The 18,041-nt window shown below is 48.3% G+C and overlaps 1 protein-coding gene across 7 annotated transcripts in view; it reads left to right on the forward strand.

Annotated features, from left to right (window-relative positions):
* Positions 1-18,041, forward strand: part of BCAS3 (BCAS3 microtubule associated cell migration factor) — a 341,997-nt gene that overhangs the window by 67,084 nt on the left and 256,872 nt on the right. For all 7 annotated transcript variants that reach the window (XR_011699536.1, XM_071575029.1, XM_071575030.1 and 4 more), the window contains exon 13: positions 7,126-7,219. Coding sequence is in view for 6 of the 7 variants with exons in the window: in XM_071575029.1 (XP_071431130.1) it covers positions 7,126-7,219 (94 nt within the window). In the remaining variant the exon portion in view is untranslated. The remainder of the gene's footprint in view (positions 1-7,125; positions 7,220-18,041) is intronic.

Below are 18,041 nucleotides of genomic sequence, written 5' to 3' on the forward strand. Positions count from 1 at the left end.
GGTTGGTCTCTTCTCCCAGGCACTCAGCAATAGGACAAGGGGGCACGATGGGCTCAAGCTCTGTCAGGGGAAATTGAAGTTGGAGAGCAGAAAAAACTTCTTTGCAGAGAGAGTGCTCAGGCATTGGAATGGGCTGCCCAGAGAGGGGGTGGATTCCCCATCCCTGGAGGTTTTTAACCTGAGCTTGGCCGTGGCACTGAGTGCCATGATCTGGTAAAGGGACTGGAGTTGGACCAAGGGTTGAACTTGATGATCTCAGAGGTCTCTTCCAACCCAACTGATTCCATGGTTGTTGTCTCCTGCTGCCATGGCTGTGGGTGTCCCCCTGTGCAGGGTGGCAGTGCCTGGCAATCCCAAACCAGGAATGCCAAGTGTTCTCTGGGCTGAACTGGCACTTGGAAAGCCTTGGGTGCCACTCAGTGTAAATCTGTGTGTGCTCCCAGGGCTGTGCCAGCCTGGCTGGAGCTGAGGGGACTTTCACGGGCAGGGGGGAATTATTTTCTCATCATCAGGCACTCCAAATATCAAATAAATACCTCCCCTCCTTCAGGTCCATAAAGGTTCCCATCATCCTGCACAGCCTAAGGAAGAATTTGGGTGTTGTAGGGAAATCAAACAATTTCCAAGTAATGAAATATATCTTGAAGACAACATATAGTGGCAAAGAAAAGGAAGAAACCTCTTTTATAAAGAGAAAGAAAATGCAAGGCAGTGACAGTAAATCTGAGACTGGCATTTGGGAGTAAAAATAATCCCATTTTTTAATGGGGAAGCAGAGCTTTTAAAAAATGTATTTAAATAAGTTTAGTTTTTTTAAAAAAATGTATTTAAAGGCTTGCAAAGTAGTGATGGAAATGCTTGTCCAGTTACTTTGAGCACAACAGCACAGGTTTTAAAAGTGGACTGAGCTGCTCTGGGCAAATCCAGCAATTTATTTGCCAGTGGGACCATTGGGGAGCATGTTTTGGACCTAAGCCAGAAGGACTAATTACAGCTCCAAGTTTTCCCTAATTTTTTATTATTTCTCCTGTTTCAAAGATATCAGATATGAGGAGTGTGAGGTGGAACTCGATGTGTTTCGTGCACTGCAAACTCACCCCTGAAAAATACCCAATTAAAGACCAAAGGAATCCTGCTGGAATCTGCCAGGATCAAACCTGCAGGGGGAATATTTCTAATAAACCTTCTCAATGTAGATATTGTAGGAAACTCAGCAGATGTTTATGGGATAGCTCCTACTTTCATGATACTTGAAGAAGCTTTGAATTAGGAGGTAATTAAGCAAAAGCAGAGGAATGCAGAGTTATTGATGTTGGCTGTCAGGAGATGTTTGTGAAAGGAATCAAAATAATTATGGAGATGCCCAAGTAACTTTGTGGTAAACCAAAGTATGTTAACAGGGTTGTGTGCTTGTTTAAACTTCCTTCTAATGAAGTGTTAGCAAACTCTGCAGTTCGATGGAACCACCATTTATTTGAATCTCTTAATTAGCTGGACTGGATCAAGCTAAAGCTGTACAGATGTCCTCTTTTTGCAGCAACTGGAATTAAATGTGGAAGACTTTATTGGCTCGAGTTTGAAAGAAAAATGATTTTCTTTCGCCCTTTGTTTGTGGATTTTAATGAATTCCCCCCCCGGGCCACCCACGGGCAGGCTGCAATAGTGCCCTGGCTCAGGAGTGCCAGTTTGGGCTCTGAATGGGAATCTGTTCCACATCCAGGGCTGGTTGGTCCTTTGGGAGGGCACCACTTGCTTTGGGTGCTCCTGCACCTCCTCCTGACCCAGGAGGGGATCAGGGAAACATCTACAGAACAGCTCAGGAAAGGAAGATAACATGTTGATCTATTTATGTTTTAAAATGTGATTGAGGCTTTTTTTTTTGTCTCTCTGTTCCCTATTAACTTTTTATTGCATTAAAGAGGAATTTTCGGAAAAAAACCAGCAGTTGGAAAAGTTCGTTTTCGTTTGGTGAGGAGCTGGTGGCAATTGAACCAAATCAAGATGCTTATCAGGAGCAGGAGTTGTTGGGAAACTTTGGGCTGCAGCAGAAAGGAGCACAAAGAGCAGAGCATATTCCACAATAAAACTTTAACTGTGGACATAATTCCCCTGGTCATTAACACCAGGGCTTTTATTTCAGGAGCAGCTCTCCCAAAGCCCACTCTGATGTTGTACATTCACCCTCAGCTCTCCCCACTTTTTATATCCCTGTGTACTCCAGGAGAATTCCTTTTATATCTCAGTATAAAAGGAGCCCCAGGATTCCCTGGGAGCACAGCACTGTCTGCCTCACTTTTATGAAGGGAGCTCTGGATTTTGTCAGGGAGACATTTTTGTCTCCGATAAATGGTTCAGGCTGAGCACGAGGCTGCTTTGAGTTTGTGCTGGATCCCATTAAAAGGAGAGCAGAGTTAATGCCACAGATCTATCACTTGGAGCCCTTTCCACTGATGTCTGACCTTGGCCATGAGTTGGGGGAGGCTGCTGGGGGTGGGAACTGAATCCAGCCCTTCCCTCAGCTGTTTAAAGCACTGGAGATCTCTTAGCACAGCAAAGATGTCTCGCTGATACAATATTTATATTTATAATTATTGCCAAACCTATTTGTTTTTATGATGATGGGATTACTCTTTCTTAATTGTATTAAGAGTAGGACCTGCTTGATTAGATTTGGGCCCATTTTTACTTGTGTTACTTTCATGTTTTATTTAAAAACATGTCTCCACTGGGATAAGTGGTGTAATTTGCCTTTAAAGATTAAAATCATTGAAGTCATAATTACTAGTGAGCAGTAGGGATGAATTAAAATATGGCAAGGGAGGAAAAAGCTGCAGCTCCAGCCATGTCCTGCCCCCAGAGCAGGCACTGGGACTGATGGGCATGGACCATGCCCGGGGTGCTGGGGCTCTTTTGGGGGGGAGATAACGAGGATTTGATTAACGGGAGGAGCTGCAGCTCTGCTGTGCCAGCCACGGGCTCCTCCTGGGCAGCTTTGGGAAAAGCATCTTGCAAAAGCCTGGCCAGGGTGCTTGAGGGGCAGCTGAGTGCCCTGCTGTGCCCAGGGGTGCCCAGGAGGGCTGAGGGCTCTGGCTGATGGTGTTTCTGTGAGGAGGGAGCTGGAGCACCCTGGGCAGCCTGAGAGTCATGAACCTTCCCCAGGGAGAGGCTTTGTAAGGCCTTCTGCTCATCAGAGGCCACCAGCCTGGAGAGCAGAGCCATGGGGTGACAGAACTGGCAGGGTTGGGGTCCCTGTGGGCTCTGCCAGCTCTGGGGAGGGGAATGAGCTGCTCCCTCTGGGCTCCCTGACAGCTCTGCTGTGTGTAGGAGGGAGATTGTCCCACTGGTTTGATTTCCAGGGAAAACTTCCAACTCTGCTGTTGTCAGTGGTGAGAAACCATGGACTGGTTGGAAGGTGGGACAATGTGGGGGTTGGGTTGGTGGATGTTGATCCTCCACCAGCCTTGCAGGCAGCACCTCCCACTCCAGCTCTGCAAGGGGTGGCTCCAGACTTTGGGCAGTCTCTGGGGCACAGGCCTGGCATCATTTCTAATTGTTGTACAGCTCCAGGCTTTGTGTCCACCCAAAGTCTGTGCAGTTTGGTCTCTCCAGCCTGATAGAAACCCTGCTGTGCTGGGGCAGATGAACCCACAGAAAGATCTCTCCTACAGAAAATCATGTGTTCCTAAGGCATCCTGTGTTCTCTCAGCATGGATTTGGCTCCTTTAAATTGTATAAAAAGGGGGAAATCACACTGGGAGTTACAGCTGCCCAAGCTCTGCCCCAGGAGGGCAACCAGGCTTTGGGTTGGTGGCATCTTAGGGAGGGGCATTCCCAACAAGGCTCTTCTTTGGTTGATGATTTAGTAAAGTCCAATTCCTTGGGTTTGTTTTCTCCCTCCTTCCTTTGTGATGTTGGAATTGTAAGAAGTGCTGGGTGTTTTCCCCAACTAAATTCCATTTCCTTGGATTTGTTTTCTCCCTCCTTCCTTTGTGGTGTTGGAATTGTAAGAAGTGATTGGTGTTTTCCCCACCAGTTCAGCAGAGCAGGGGAAGGACGTGACAAACCCTCCTGTGCAGCCTGGAAATGTGGGTGGAAATCAGGGATTTAAAACCCACTTTTCTCTATCCTTAAAGGACTTGAAAAAGATGGAGAATATTTTTTCAGCTTCTTCTGTCCATTCAAGTGTTGTTTCCCAAGGCAGAATGTCCTTCCTGTGGTCAGTCCTGGGGAGTGCCAGGGCCCAGGTGCCCACAGAGGGTGTGGGGTGGCCCCATCTCCAGGGATTTCCACAAAACTGAGCAGTGAAGGTGCTTCAGGGGTACATTTTTTGCATTTATTTGGCCAGAGCATGTTTGAGTTGAAACCTGAAGGCTGTGCCTGAAAAGCAGCTTTTCCAGGAAAAAGCAGAGATTTTTACAACTCCTTTTGGAGGGGCGTTTTCAGGAGGAGGATTTTAAGCAGTGATTGAAAAAAACCCAATAAAACCCAGAATCAGCATCCCAGACAGATACAGATTTGGGCTTTGTTGTGTTCTCTGAGTGTTACAACCAAGGTATTTTGACAGTTTTTAATGTTGTGATGTCTTTGCTTTGTATCATATTGCAGGAGGAGAATTATTTAAGTATCACCTTGCCATGAGAGTGTCCCCTGCACAGGGGGTTGTGTTGCAGGGGGTGAGAACAGCAGTGCACTCACCATTTTTATTTTTTATTATAAAAAGTTGAATTAATCCAGTTCACAGCACTTAAAAAACTGGTTTTAGCAACGATTTAGATGCTGTTGATGCCCACAAATTTCTAGATGAAATATTTTCATTTATCAGAGCAGAGCTGGGGGAAAATAAAAAGTTTTTCTGTGGTGTTACTTTATCCTTTAACTGCAGCAGAGTGTTCAGGCTGAGCCCAAGCTCCCTGCACGTGGGAGCTGCTGCCTGAGAGCAGTTCCTGTGGGCTGAGGCAGCCCAGGCTTGGCTTGGAGGAGCCCTTGGGAAGATCTCCAGCCCCTCTGCTCTGGTGGTTGTGGCAGAGGCACGAAATGCTGACAGGGGAAAGCAACCCCCTCATTGTGTGTGTGGTGGTGCCAGGGCAGCTGAGCAGTGACTGCTCCAAGCACTGCAAGATGAGCCCTCTTTTTGAAGCCCAGAAATACCTCCCAGTTATTTGGATATCTGCTCAGAATAGGAAGTATTAAAAACCTTCACTGGGAACTTGAAATTTGTGCTGTCTCATTAAGAAGGTGGTTTCTGCTCACCACAGACCCCCCTTTTTAAAGTCCTTTTGTGACAAATCTTTCTCTTTGCTTTGCTTGCTTTAGTCTTGATGATGATGTAACCAAGGCATAAAATACCCCCCCAGCTCTTGCACATGTTTTGGCCACACAATTTTTAGTTCTTTTCTGTAAATCTGAGTGTGTCTTTGCTTTTCATGCAGTTGGACATGAATATGTGTCCTTTTGGATGGCCCTTTGGGTGTCCTCCCAGTCAGACTGGCCCAGGGGGTTTATCAGCTTCAAATTGGCTTCTGTTTAAAACCCCAAAAGTTCATCCTTTGTCCTTTTCTCCAGAAAACGTTGCACAACCCAGATCTCACTCCAGGTATTTTCCACTGAACTTCCCTCTCTTGTGAAAATTGTCCTCTATCTTTTAATTCCTTTTTTTTGTTCACAAGGAGGTATTTTATGCCAGCATGTTTTTTTAAGGGATTTTAATTAGCAGCCTTTGTAATGATGTTAATTTACGTTCATTGGGGCAGTTTCAAGATGCAGAAGATTCTTTTTAGCTGCTGTTTCCAGTGCAGCTGCTTCCATCCACTCTCCCAGTCCTTGGCATGTCTTGCATCCTTTGGAAATCCAGATCCTTCCACTCCAAGCTGTTCCCACCTGTGTGACTGATGGAAACCAAACCCACTTTCTTTGGGGTTTTGCTCTGGTTTTCCACTCACTTGCCATGTGCACTTTGAATCCTCCCAGCGAAAATTCTGGTTTATTTAGGGATTAAATATTGCCTTTTCTTTAAAAACCTCTGTGCTACCTCTTGTTTTCCTTTCTATTATGTGGCTTTTGTTGTTGCTTGCAGAAAATCCCCTGGTTAAACAACTCAGTGGAATGGCAGTGATGCTCCTGCTGGGGTGGGAGCTCCTGGGCTGGGGGAGCTGCAGGAGCAGGAGGGTTCCCTCATGGATTTGGGAGCAACAGGGCCCTCATTTTGGGACATCCAGGGAGGGCACAACCCTTGCTCCAGCCCAGGGAAGTGACACAGCCAATGTGTCTCCCTGCACAGCACTGAGAGTGCTGTTGGAACGAGCTCCTCTGCAGGCAGGAGGAAATCATGGAGCAAACCAGGAATATTGACCATTTTGTCCAATTTGAGTAGGATAAAGAGGAAATCAGTATGAAGTGCATATTTGCTGGTTGGGATCAGGTTATCGGAGCATCTGAAACACTTCAGGGCATTGTGTTACATTGTTAAATGTGTCCTGTTCTGTGGGTTCTATCCTGTTACACATGCAGTGAATGCTCAGCACCCTGCACACCTCCCAGAGCAGCTCCCGGGGAGTGGGTGGGTGGGTGGGTTTGCCCTGGGCTGGGTGCCCTGCTGAGCTCCCTGCCCTGCTGTGGGTGGGTTTGCCCTGGGCTGGGTGCCCTGCTGAGCTCCCTGCCCTGCTGTGGGTGGGTTTGCCCTGGGCTGGGTGCCCTGCTGAGCTCCCTGCCCTGCTGTGGGTGGGTTTGCCCTGGGCTGGGTGCCCTGCTGAGCTCCCTGCCCTGCTGTGGGTGGGTTTGCCCTGGGCTGGGTGCCCTGCTGAGCTCCCTGTCCTGCTGTGGGTGGGTTTGCCCTGGGCTGGGTGCCCTGCTGAGCTCCCTGTCCTGCTGTGGGTGGGTTTGCCCTGGGCTGGGTGCCCTGCTGAGCTCCCTGTCCTGCTGTGGGTGGGTTTGCCCTGGGCTGGGTGCCCTGCTGAGCTCCCTGCCCTGCTGTGGGTGGGTTTGCCCTGGGCTGGGTGCCCTGCTGAGCTCCCTGCCCTGCTGTGGGTGGGTTTGCCCTGGGCTGGGTGCCCTGCTGAGCTCCCTGTCCTGCTGTGGGTGGGTTTGCCCTGGGCTGGGTGCCCTGCTGAGCTCTCTGTCCTGCTGCAGGTGCTGCTGAGCGAGGACTCGGACAGCGATGGCATCGTGGCCCATTTCCCTGCCCATGAGAAGCCCATCTGCTGCATGGCCTTCAACCCCAGCGGTGAGTGGGGCTGCCCTGGGGAGGGAAAGGAGTGCTGGGGAGGAGGGCAGGGCCCAGAGGGGTGGCAGCTGGGACACTGGGACACTGCTCAGTGCTGGGGGTGACACTGTGGCAATGTGCCCTGCTTAGTGCTGGAGGTGACACTGGGACACTGGGACACTGTGCCCTGCTGAGTCCTGGGAGTGACACTGGGACACTGCTCAGTGCTGGGGGTGACAATGTGCCCTGCTCAGTGCTGGGTGACATTGTGACACTGTGACACTGTGCCCTGCTCAGTGCTGGGTGACACTGGGACATTGTGACACTGTGACACTGTGCCCTGCTCAATGCTGGGGGTGACACTGGGACATTGTCATACTGTGACACTGTGCCCTGCTCAGTGCTGGGTGACACTGGGACATTGTGACACTGACACTGTGCCCTGCTCAGTGCTGGGGGTGACACTGTGACATTGTGACACTGTGACACTGTGACACTGTACCCTGCTCAGCGCTGGGTGACACTGGGACATTGTGACACTGACACTGTGCCCTGCTCAGTGCTGGGTGACACTGTGACACTGTGCCCTGCTCAGTGCTGGGGGTGACACTGGGACATTGTGACACTGTGACACTGTGCCCTGCTCAGTGCTGGGGGTGACACTGTGACGTTGTGACACTGACACTGTGCCCTGCTCAGTGCTGGGTGACACTGTGACATTGTGACACTGTGACACTGTGCCCTGCTCAGTGCTGGGGGTGACACTGTGACATTGTGACACTGTGACACTGTGCCCTGCTCAGCGCTGGGTGACACTGGGACATTGTGACACTGTGACACTGTGCCTGCTCAGTGCTGGGGGTGACACTGTGACATTGTGACACTGTGACACTGTGCCCTGCTCAGTGCTGGGTGACACTGTGCCACCACTGTGTCCTGCCAGGCAGGTACCAGGTGTTGTGGTCCACAGGTATCCAGAGCATCAGCACAGGGATTGAATTATTCTCCTCCATAAACAGGACAATAAATCCTCTGGCTGGTTTTACAGTAACTCCCCCTGCCACTACTTGTTTGTTTGTGTGGTTCTGCCCTCCCTCCTGGCTGAAATCAACTCTAACCTGAAAATACTTCTAAGAAACTCCCCCAAAGTGCCTCTTCCTCATCAGAAACACTGACTGTGGGCAGCAGAGAGAGCTACAAACCTTGGGGATTCATGAACCTGATTACCCTGGCAATTAACACATTCATTATCTGTAGACAAAGCTTGTTTTGGGTGGTGCCCAGGGAAACAACAGCCCCTCTTGCTACATGAACAGTTTCTGTATGGAACAAACGCCACAAAGATCATGAGGGGGGAAGTCACATTTCCGAGGATAAAACTCCGTGTCTGTCATTTATGTTTTCACTTGCACTGACCAGTTGGTGTTACTGTGACACCCCATCTGTTGTGTCAGAACCCTTTAACAGTCTGTGCAGCTCACAGGGTGTTCACTGGGGGGTTGTGACAGAAAAAGCTGTATTCTCATCTGGCTGGGTTTGCTTTTGAGAGAATCTTTCATGGGTCTCTGGGCACTGAACTGAGAATCAGCTATTCCAGAGCAGTCTTTGTGCTCTGGGAGAAGGGCAGTACCTGGAGCTGAGCAGTGCTAATTAAGAGAAAAAAATACAGCTGCTGAAATTAGAATGGTTTGTAGATATTATTTAAATGCCTCCTTAAGACAGGTTTTATTATTTCATAAATTTCAGGGAAGCAAAGCAGGGGTGGCACTGGATGGGCTTTGAGGTCCCTTCCCAGCCAAACCATTCCTTGAACCCATGTACAACCAGTACCAGTTCTATAACCAGGACCAACCTTCTGTTCCATGAGATAAAACAGCAGGATTGCCACCCAGGTCTCTCTTTATTATGGTTGAATTTTTGCCATTATTAAAATGCAGCCATAAAAAAAATTAAGTAAATATTTTCATGGTTATTAAGGTGTTTCTCTGTGAGAGAAAAATTATGTGAGAATTTATCATTAGGAGGCTTTGAACTTTTATATGGCTGTAATATTTATATATATTTTTATATATTTAGATTTTATATTTATTTATATAATTAATTAGGGGGACAAACCACTTTGCAGGGTGATGTGGTGATTAGAGTGGTGCAGAATGTAAAGCTCATTATATAAACTCTGGGTGGAGGTGACCTGGAGTAAATTTTGGAAGCCCACAAAAGGAAGGAGTACCCAGGGGGTGTTGCTGAAATGAAGATGTTTACAGCAAAGCCTCCAAGCTTTGAACATGCTGGGAGAGTCTGCCAGGGATTGTGAGAGTGTGCAGGGTGGGGAAGGGAGGTTTTATTTCAATATAACAGTATAAATTATTTGGAAGTTGTATTTCCACATATTTAAAATAAACAGTTATTTGTTCTATCTTTTTAAATAAAAAGCACAGGAAGGAAACAGTGCTCACTTTTGGAGGGCTGTGAGGTGCTATTTCTTATTTTTTATTTCTCACATACCAAACCTGAGAGCTCAGGGCAAGAGGATGGTGCACGTTTGGAAAACACACCAGTGGGCTGTAATTTTTTGTAAAATATATTTATCTGTATTTTCCTCAGTTCTCAAGGAATGTATTTCAAAGCAAAATGAAAATTCAGACTTTCTTACTACCCTGAAGTTGAATCCTCACTTCTTTATTTGTGACTACAGCTTTGAAAGGATGTGGCTCCCTCTGCCCTGATCTGGTAAAGGGACTGGAGTTGGACCAAGGGTTGGACTTGATGATCTTGAAGGTCTTTTCCAACCCAATCCATTCTATGATTCTATGGATGTGGCACTGAGTGAGAATCCACCACATCTTGATCCAACCCTACTGTGATCACCAGCCCAGGGCACGCCGTGCCCTGGGCTGGTGATCACAGTAGGGTTGGATCAAGGGTTGGACTTGATGATCTCGGAGGTCTTTTCCAACCCAATCCATTCTATAATTCTGTGATTCTAGCTGGATTCCTCTCAGGGATGTTCAGGTTCCTGGTTCTCCAATTACTATTTGTAATCCTGTGCATTCTGTAGAGGTGGTTTTATTAATTTTTATAAAGACATGCTAAGAAAAATAACCCTTTTGTTCTTAACGAGTCAGATTTGGGAACTGTGGAGCAGCAGCAGGTTCCTGTTTCCCCCAGGAAGGAGCTTTGTGGGGGATTCTGTGGTGCCTTTGTGGATGTTTCTAAGCCAGGACCCCACTGCGATGTTGGGATGGGCTCTGGATGGAGACACAGACAGGATTGGCAGATCCACACAGAACTCTGTGTCAGGGTAGTGATGGGACATGCCACAAACACTGTCCATGGGTGTCCTGGGGAGGAACCCCCAGGAAAACCTCCCCCAGCCCAGGGGCAGAGTTCAACCCCCCCAGCTGTACCTGGAGAGGGAGAGTCCAACCCCCCCAGGTGTACCTGGAGAGGGAGAGTTCAACCCCCCCCAGCTGTACCTGGAGAGGGAGAGTCCAACCCCCCCAGGTGTACCTGGAGAGGGAGAGTTCAACCCCCCAGGTGTACCTGGAGAGGGAGAGTTCAACCCCCCCAGGTGTACCTGGAGAGGGAGAGTTCAACCCCCCAGGTGTACCTGGAGAGGGAAAGTTCAACCCCCCCAGGTGTACCTGGAGAGGGAAAGTTCAACCCCCCCAGGTGTACCTGGAGAGGGAGAGTTCAACCCCCCCAGCTGCACCTGGAGAGGGAGAGTTCAACCCCCCAGCTGTACCTGGAGAGGGAAAGTTCAAACCCCCCCAGCTGTACCTGGAGAGGGAGAGTTCAACCCCCCAGGTGTACCTGGAGAGGGAGAGTTCAACCCCCCCACCTACACCTGGAGAGGGAGAGTTCAACCCCCCCACCTGCACCTGGAGAGAGAGAGTTCAACCCCCCCACCTGCACCTGGAGAGGGAGAGTTCAACCCCCTCAGCTGTACCTGGAGAGGGAGAGTTCAACCTCCCCAGCTGTACCTGGAGAGGGAGGGTTCAACCCCCCCAGCTGTACCTGGAGAGGGAGGGCAGAGCCAGCCTTGGCCACTCCTGGGGTGGTTGTGAAACATCCAACAGCTGCATCCAGTTTGTCTCCCAGTCTCTCCCAGCCTCTCTGTTTATTGGCTGTGATCTGGGGTCAGAATTAACCAAATATTGGAATGGCAGCACTGGGGGTGTGGCTGGAGCCCCCCAGGCCGGGCTGAGCAGCTGCCCCTGCTGCGGCTTCTCCAGTTGTGACCTCTGCAAGTCCCAGCCTGGAAGCTGCTCTTGGCTCTCCAGCAAACTGGATGTGCTTAAAGCTCTGAGTTTGAAGAGGGAGGAGCCTCTAATGCATCTTTATCCTCCCTTCCTTTGGACAGCTCGGAGGTAGAAGGGCCTTTATGAACTGTGATAATTAAAACAACTTGTGTGTAAATGACAGACATCTCTCCATGCTGCAGGAATTGGTATTTGGGCTTTTAGGAGTCATTGTAAAGTCTGTTGGGCTGCAGCTTTCTTTCAGTTGTCTTTATTTCAATTGTCTTTACTTCACCACATTTAAAGGGAAATTGTGGATGTTTTATTTGTGCTGAGGCTGAATATGAGTTGCTAAATTCATTGTTGTCTACACTTGGGCAAGTTCTCTACAGCCATAGATAATACAATAAAAACAAGAGTCTGTGAGGAAGGAAATCAGATCAGTGCTTCAGAAATCAGTTCCAGACAGAGAGATTTCTACCTTATTTACCAGTTCTGTTACCCAAATTTCATGATAAACTGTAAGTTTCCTCTCCACCCTTTGGAAAACAGAAAATTTTATAGCCACACCAAGCTCAATTAAATTTTATAAACACTGAGCTAAAAGTATTGATTTTTTTTTAGTTCAGCTTTTTATTTAAATGTGGAACAAATGTATTTTTAATATCTTAACATTTCTTACTGGTATTTTGAAGAAGGTAAAAGTGAATTACTTGGAATTTGAAAGCCAGGGAGGTCAAGGGTTTCACACAGATGACACAGGGGCAGAACTTGGAGAATTTCTTTTCTCTTCCCTCCTCTTATGAAGGCTGTAAGTGATGCTGGGCTGTAAAAGGGACAGGAAACAGGAGCCTCAGCCTCTCAGTCTGGACCAGCTGCTCATCTCTCTTTGGAAATGTTATCAGCAGCTCTGCAAAGAACCAACCCCCTCATTTTTATTTCTGTCTCTACCTTTATCTTTGTTTCAAGGCTCAAATCTGTTGCCTACATTGATATCTTTTGTCTACAAAACGTGGCTTGTGTGGGACAGAATTTTTGAGATGGAAAAATGGAACTTCTTGCTGAGTTCTCTGTCAGTGTTGCAGCTGACACATGCACTCTGTTTATTTGGAGTGGTTTAGGGTCATAAAATTGGGATTTTTTTAGGATTTACAGAAATATGAAGCACAAGGATGAATATTCTTTTTAGGTTAACTTGAGTTGCTGATTGGACTGGGTTTGACACAACAACTGGGTGTGTTTTACCCAAAGCTGCCTGTTCTGGAGTCACTGAGGGAGAAAAACAACTTGAATTGTGTGTCAGGGCATAACTAATAAACCACAACTTTCTTTCCACAATTTATTTCCAATGAAAACAGCCAGATATCGATACTGTCAAGTTTTTAGATGGAAATAATGTATTTTGTGATTGGAAAATTTTGGGCTGTTTGTTGCCCAAGGAACTGCTTTTTAGTTAATCAGATTTTTGTCACCAGGTCTGGATGTCCCCAACACTAATGACCAAACTCAGCTGGTTTCTTTTCTTTTCATGTCCAGGAGAATATTTTATATTCAACTGTAGTTACTTCAATTAAAAACAATTTCCTGTACACCAGAATTACTGATCATGGCACACATTAATGGTGATTTTTGGCAAGGTCATTGGATGGGATATGGGTGATAAATGGGGTTTGGAGCTTAAATTTTAGGTGGTTGGTGAGAGTTTTAGTGAAGGTCATGTTCATTTTCCTGTCTCTGACATCATTTCATCCCCTGGTCAGTGGCTGGGCCCTTGGCCCGTGAGTGTCTCCTCCCTGCAGGGGTGAGGAAGGGGCACATCCTTTCTGTTTTATCTCACTGCCTCTCCTGTTGTCCTGCTGGGACCCCACAGATGTCCCAGGAATGCCTGAGCTCCATGAGTGTGTCCTGCCCTCCCTCCCTCCCTCCCAGGGATCTCTGCCTTTGGGGTGGTTGTAACACCTCCTCCCTTGGGCAGCAGGCAAGGTGCAGCCAGCTTGGCATGTGGAGGATTCCTCAGAACATGAGGGAGAAAGACCATTCCTGCCCATGGCAGTGGCAGGAGCTGTCCCAGAACGTGGCACTGGGAACTGGCAGAGCTGGAAGGGGGTGTGGTTGGGATGTTGGAGTCTGCAGAGAAATTCCCTCCTCTGGCTGAGCTCAGGGAGCCTTTTCCCAGGCAGTTCTCACTGCTGGGTTGCCGAGGTCCTTCCCAGCCCCTGTGGAAGGGGAGGCAGTGAATGTTTGTTCTGCGGCTGCCCCATTCCCTGGGGGTGCTCAGAGCCCTGTGCTGGGGGCACAACTCCTGTTCCTTGGGGTTCCTGTGCTCTCCTGGGGGAGTGGGACAGCCTTACACAGGGCAGAGCAGCTTCTGAAGATAAACTGTATAAACCAGACCTCCTCCTCAGGACCCACAGACTCATCTTTGCTCTCACCCTCTGCACAGAAGGTGCTACAGGAGCCTCACCCTGACTGCTGTGGTGCTCCGTGGTCAGGAGGCCTTAAGGGTGTGGGAATAAGTGGAACATGAAAACGTGTATATATTTCACTTTCACAATTTATAGGTGAAATAACGTGTAGAGAAATCAGCCCTAAATTTTAGATATGCTCCTTAATTCAGGAGTCTCAGCATTCAGGCTCTGAGTTGGATTTTGGAGGGTGCCAGGACGTTGTTGCTGTGGAGTCCATGTCAGTGGGAGCTGCAGTGCTGCTCTCCCTCTGGAGTTCCACTTTCTGTGGGAGCCCCTGGGGCTGTGCAGACATACAGTGAGTGATTCTGGAATTTGGGCTGAGCTGCTGAGGGCAGCGGAGTGGGAAATGGTGCCTGGGTGGGAATTATTCCTCTGGTGTGCTGTGGTGATTGTCAGTGCAGAGCCTGACCTGGCCACAGCATCCTGGTCTCCACCAGGGTTTCTGAGGTCTGTGCTGTGCTGCCAGGGTTCTCAAGGAGGTGTTCGGGAGCTGTGGAACTGCTGCTCCTCTCCACATGTCCATGTCTTCTGTCTCTCTGCTGTGGTGAATTCAGCACAGCCTTTGGTGTGAGTTCCTTCAGAAAGCCATGGCTGCTCAGGAACTGATAGTACAGCTTATTCAGGGCTGCAGGACCTCCCAGTGCCAGGACTGCCTTCGTGCAGTTGAGCTGGGACTGGCTGATCCAGCCTGGGCTGTGGCTTTAGGCTGTCCTGGAGCTGTCACTGCTCTGCTCTTACTCTGTTTCCAGGAGCATCCCTGCAAATGTCTCTTGTATTTGCTTTGGGAGTGAGTGAAGGGGAGAAGTTTGCACGTCTCTTTGAAGGCTGTTTGAGCCCTTCAGTCCTGTTTTTGGAAGGTTTGTGCCTCGTTCCTCAGTGGGGCTGGGGAGGGAAGGCTGCACTGCCAAGAGCCGTATGTACAACAAACCCAGGAGGTGGCTGTGGGCAGCCAGGAAAGATGAGAATTATCCTCCACGTGGTTTTTTCAGAGCTTGTGCTTCAGCTGCCAATTTGTTAAGGCAAGTCAGGAGCTTCAGAGCCTGTGAAAAGGACATTTTGTTACAGAAGCTTCCTGGTGGTCTTCTCCTGGGACAATGTTTCTCAATAAAAGCTTTTCTCTACACTGAAATGCAGCTTAGAGGTGTTTTCCAGTGTCAGGACTCTGTCCTGGCTTCTCACCCTTTTAGAGGCAGTGATAGACCTGATATTTTTCAGTACAAGCCCTTAAAAGCAAACTGAAAATACAGTAATTAAAACGTTTCTGTAGCTGCTGCAAAGTCCACACTCAATTTGGAAGCAGCACCAGCTTTTAAATGGATGAGATGAGGCAAATACATTGCAATATATACAATTAATATATTAATAATATACATATATTGCATAGAGAAGTGTAAATTCACACAGCATGTTGAGAATGGGCTGAGTTTTTGGACCAGGAGGTTCTGCATGAGGCAGGAAAGGTGGAGGATGTAAGACCTGGAGTTAATGGCAAGGGGGTAAGAAAGATTCCAAAGAAACAGGTTTGGAGAGGAAGAAATGAGTCCTCAGGGAATGGGAAGAGGGAGACTGTGAAGGAATGGTGGTGGAATTCCAGCAGTGCCAGGGAGAGGAGGTGGAAGGAGGTTTGCAAACAGGATGGAAAGCAAGGAGGAGAAATCAAAGCTATGGGTACAACTGCAATGCAGGGAATCAGGAGGGGTTAAAAAGAAGGGGATGTTGCAAATGGACTGTAAGAACCTCAGACTTGGAACAGCAGGGATTGAAAGTGAATTTTAAGAACATTGAAGGAAGGGGTTGTCTCTCAGGGTTTTGCAGTATTCTTCTGGAGAAGAATATTCCATGGGATCCCTGGTTCTTATCCAGTGCTGGAACCTGTAAATGACACATCAAATTCAGTTCACTTTTGTGCTTCAGTTTGGTTGTTTCATTATGGTAATTTTAATGTCAAAGAGAGAAAGTTTTCAGGTAAGATTCTCAATTCATAAGCAGCTAAAAGATGGTGCTGGTTTATAAATACCTGGGGTTTTTTTTCTTTTAAATGTGGTAAATAAATGATCTGCTCTCCAGGAGTGTTGCTCCTGCCAGTTTAGCAGCTGAGAGCTGTGAAGTGCAACACACTGAAAATTTAAAATAATTACGCTTCCTTGGCTACAAATGAGACTTTCCACCCATTAATAACGAGAAAATTAATGTTGGGGCAGCAGTAAAACAGATTAAACTGTGTCCCCCTTAGGATGCCTGACTGCACCTCTAACAGACCTGAAACTGCTCTGATTATTTAAATGTTCTGTATTGAAACATGACGGTGGCCCTGAGTTCATAGTTAGAGAGGTTGAAATTGGAACGTCTCTGCACAAGTTTCTCCCATTGATCAGAGCAAGTGGGCAGAAAAACACCCATCTAGAGGGAAATGAGCTGTAATTATTTAATGACAGAATAATTGTTTATTTCTCTATTTATTTTGACTTCTGTTTTTCACCTTGAATTACTGCCTTGTCCTGGGTGTTGCAGTGTCTCGAGGTCTCCAGAGTGCAGTCACAGGGAGTTATTTATTCCCAAAATTATATTTTATTGTTCTCTTTGTTTTGACTCACTGGGATTTTTAAATGGATATCTTTGTGTACTTGTGTTCCCTTTGTGGCGAATTTTGTTAAAATCAAGATTTCTTTATCTGGTTGAGTTTCTCTAAGACCAGATTTTGTAACTGGAGCACAAGTTACACTTGGAGTCTCCCAGGACTTGATCAGCTCTGATGCTTGGCTGTATTTTGACTTGCATCAGCCTGGGAGAGGAGTGGGGAAAAAGGAAAGAAAGAAGGGAGGAAAGGAAGGAAAGGAAGGAAAGGAAGGAAAGGAAGGAAGGGAGGGAGGGAGGGAGGGAGGGAGGGAGGGAGGGAGGGAGGGAGGGAGGGAGGGAGGGAGGGAGGGAGGAAGGAAGGAAGGAAGGAAGGAAGGAAGGAAGGAAGGAAGGAAGGAAGGAAGGAAGGAAGGAAGGAAGGAAGGAAGGAAGGAAGGAAGGAAGGAAGGAAGGAAGGAAGGAAGGAAGGAAGGAAGGAAGGAAGGAAGGAAGGAAGGAAGGAAGGAAGGAAGGAAGGAAGGAAGGAAGGAAGGAAGGAAGGAAGGAAGGAAGGAAGGAAGGAAGGAAGGAGGGAAGGAAGGAAGGAAGGAAAAGACTGTTCATAGGTTGGGTCAGATGCTTCATAAAACCATACAAACCTTGTCACACCTTCACAAGACACACCTGTGACTGCTTTGTCAGGGAGCTGCAGTGGAGCAGGAATCTGTGCAAGGAGCCTGTGGAAGGTGGGAAGGGACTGGATCAGGAGTGGCTGGAAGTCTTTATGGTCCTTCTGAGTGCTCCATCCTCTGATTCGGAAGCCTTCAAAGCATATTATCAGTGGTGTGTGGTGTCAGGGTTCATGTGTAAAGTCTGAGAAGGTGATACTTTCAATCACTTCTGGTGCAGACAGTGAGTTTGTGCAGTGGCTGTGCTGGTCTGTCCATGGAAGGGTGGCATTCCTCACTGAGGTCTATCCATGCCGTGTCCTCCATGCAGGTGTGTGTCTGCTCTCCCAACACCACCCTCGGGGTTTGCAACAGAAATGCAGCACAGCCTGAGCATGTGGAGTCCTTCAGTGAGTAAGGATGGAATGACATTGCATAGGAGGTGGGAAAACCTCCTGCCCTCTGAAAATGGGCAATCGAAATCACAGAATTTACATTGGAAGGGCCCACATGGATCAGTGAGTCCAGCTCTGGAGTGAGTGGCCCATGTGGGGATCAGGCCCAGCCTTGGTGTGACAGCACCACAGCTCCCTGTGCAGCTCCCCCAGTCACTGCAGTCACAGCTCTGCAGTTAAGGAGGTTCTAAGGAGGCTGTGGAGGGGCTGCAGTGAGCTTTGTGCCCGGCAGAGCTCGGGGTGTGTGCCTGGCACAGAGCTCGGGGTGCCTGATGTGCCCACAGGCGCAGGACGGGGCTCAGGGCTCGGGGCATAGGGCTCAGGGCTCAGGACAGGGCTCGGGGCGTAGGGCTCAGGGCTCAGGACAGGGCTCAGGGCTCGGGGCGTAGGGCTCGGGGCTCAGGGCTCAGGACAGGGCTCAGGGCTCGGGGCGTAGGGCTCGGGGCTCAGGGCTC

The sequence above is a fragment of the Pithys albifrons genome, chromosome 21 (genome assembly GCF_047495875.1).
Source record: "Pithys albifrons albifrons isolate INPA30051 chromosome 21, PitAlb_v1, whole genome shotgun sequence".
NCBI lineage: Eukaryota > Metazoa > Chordata > Aves > Passeriformes > Thamnophilidae > Pithys > Pithys albifrons.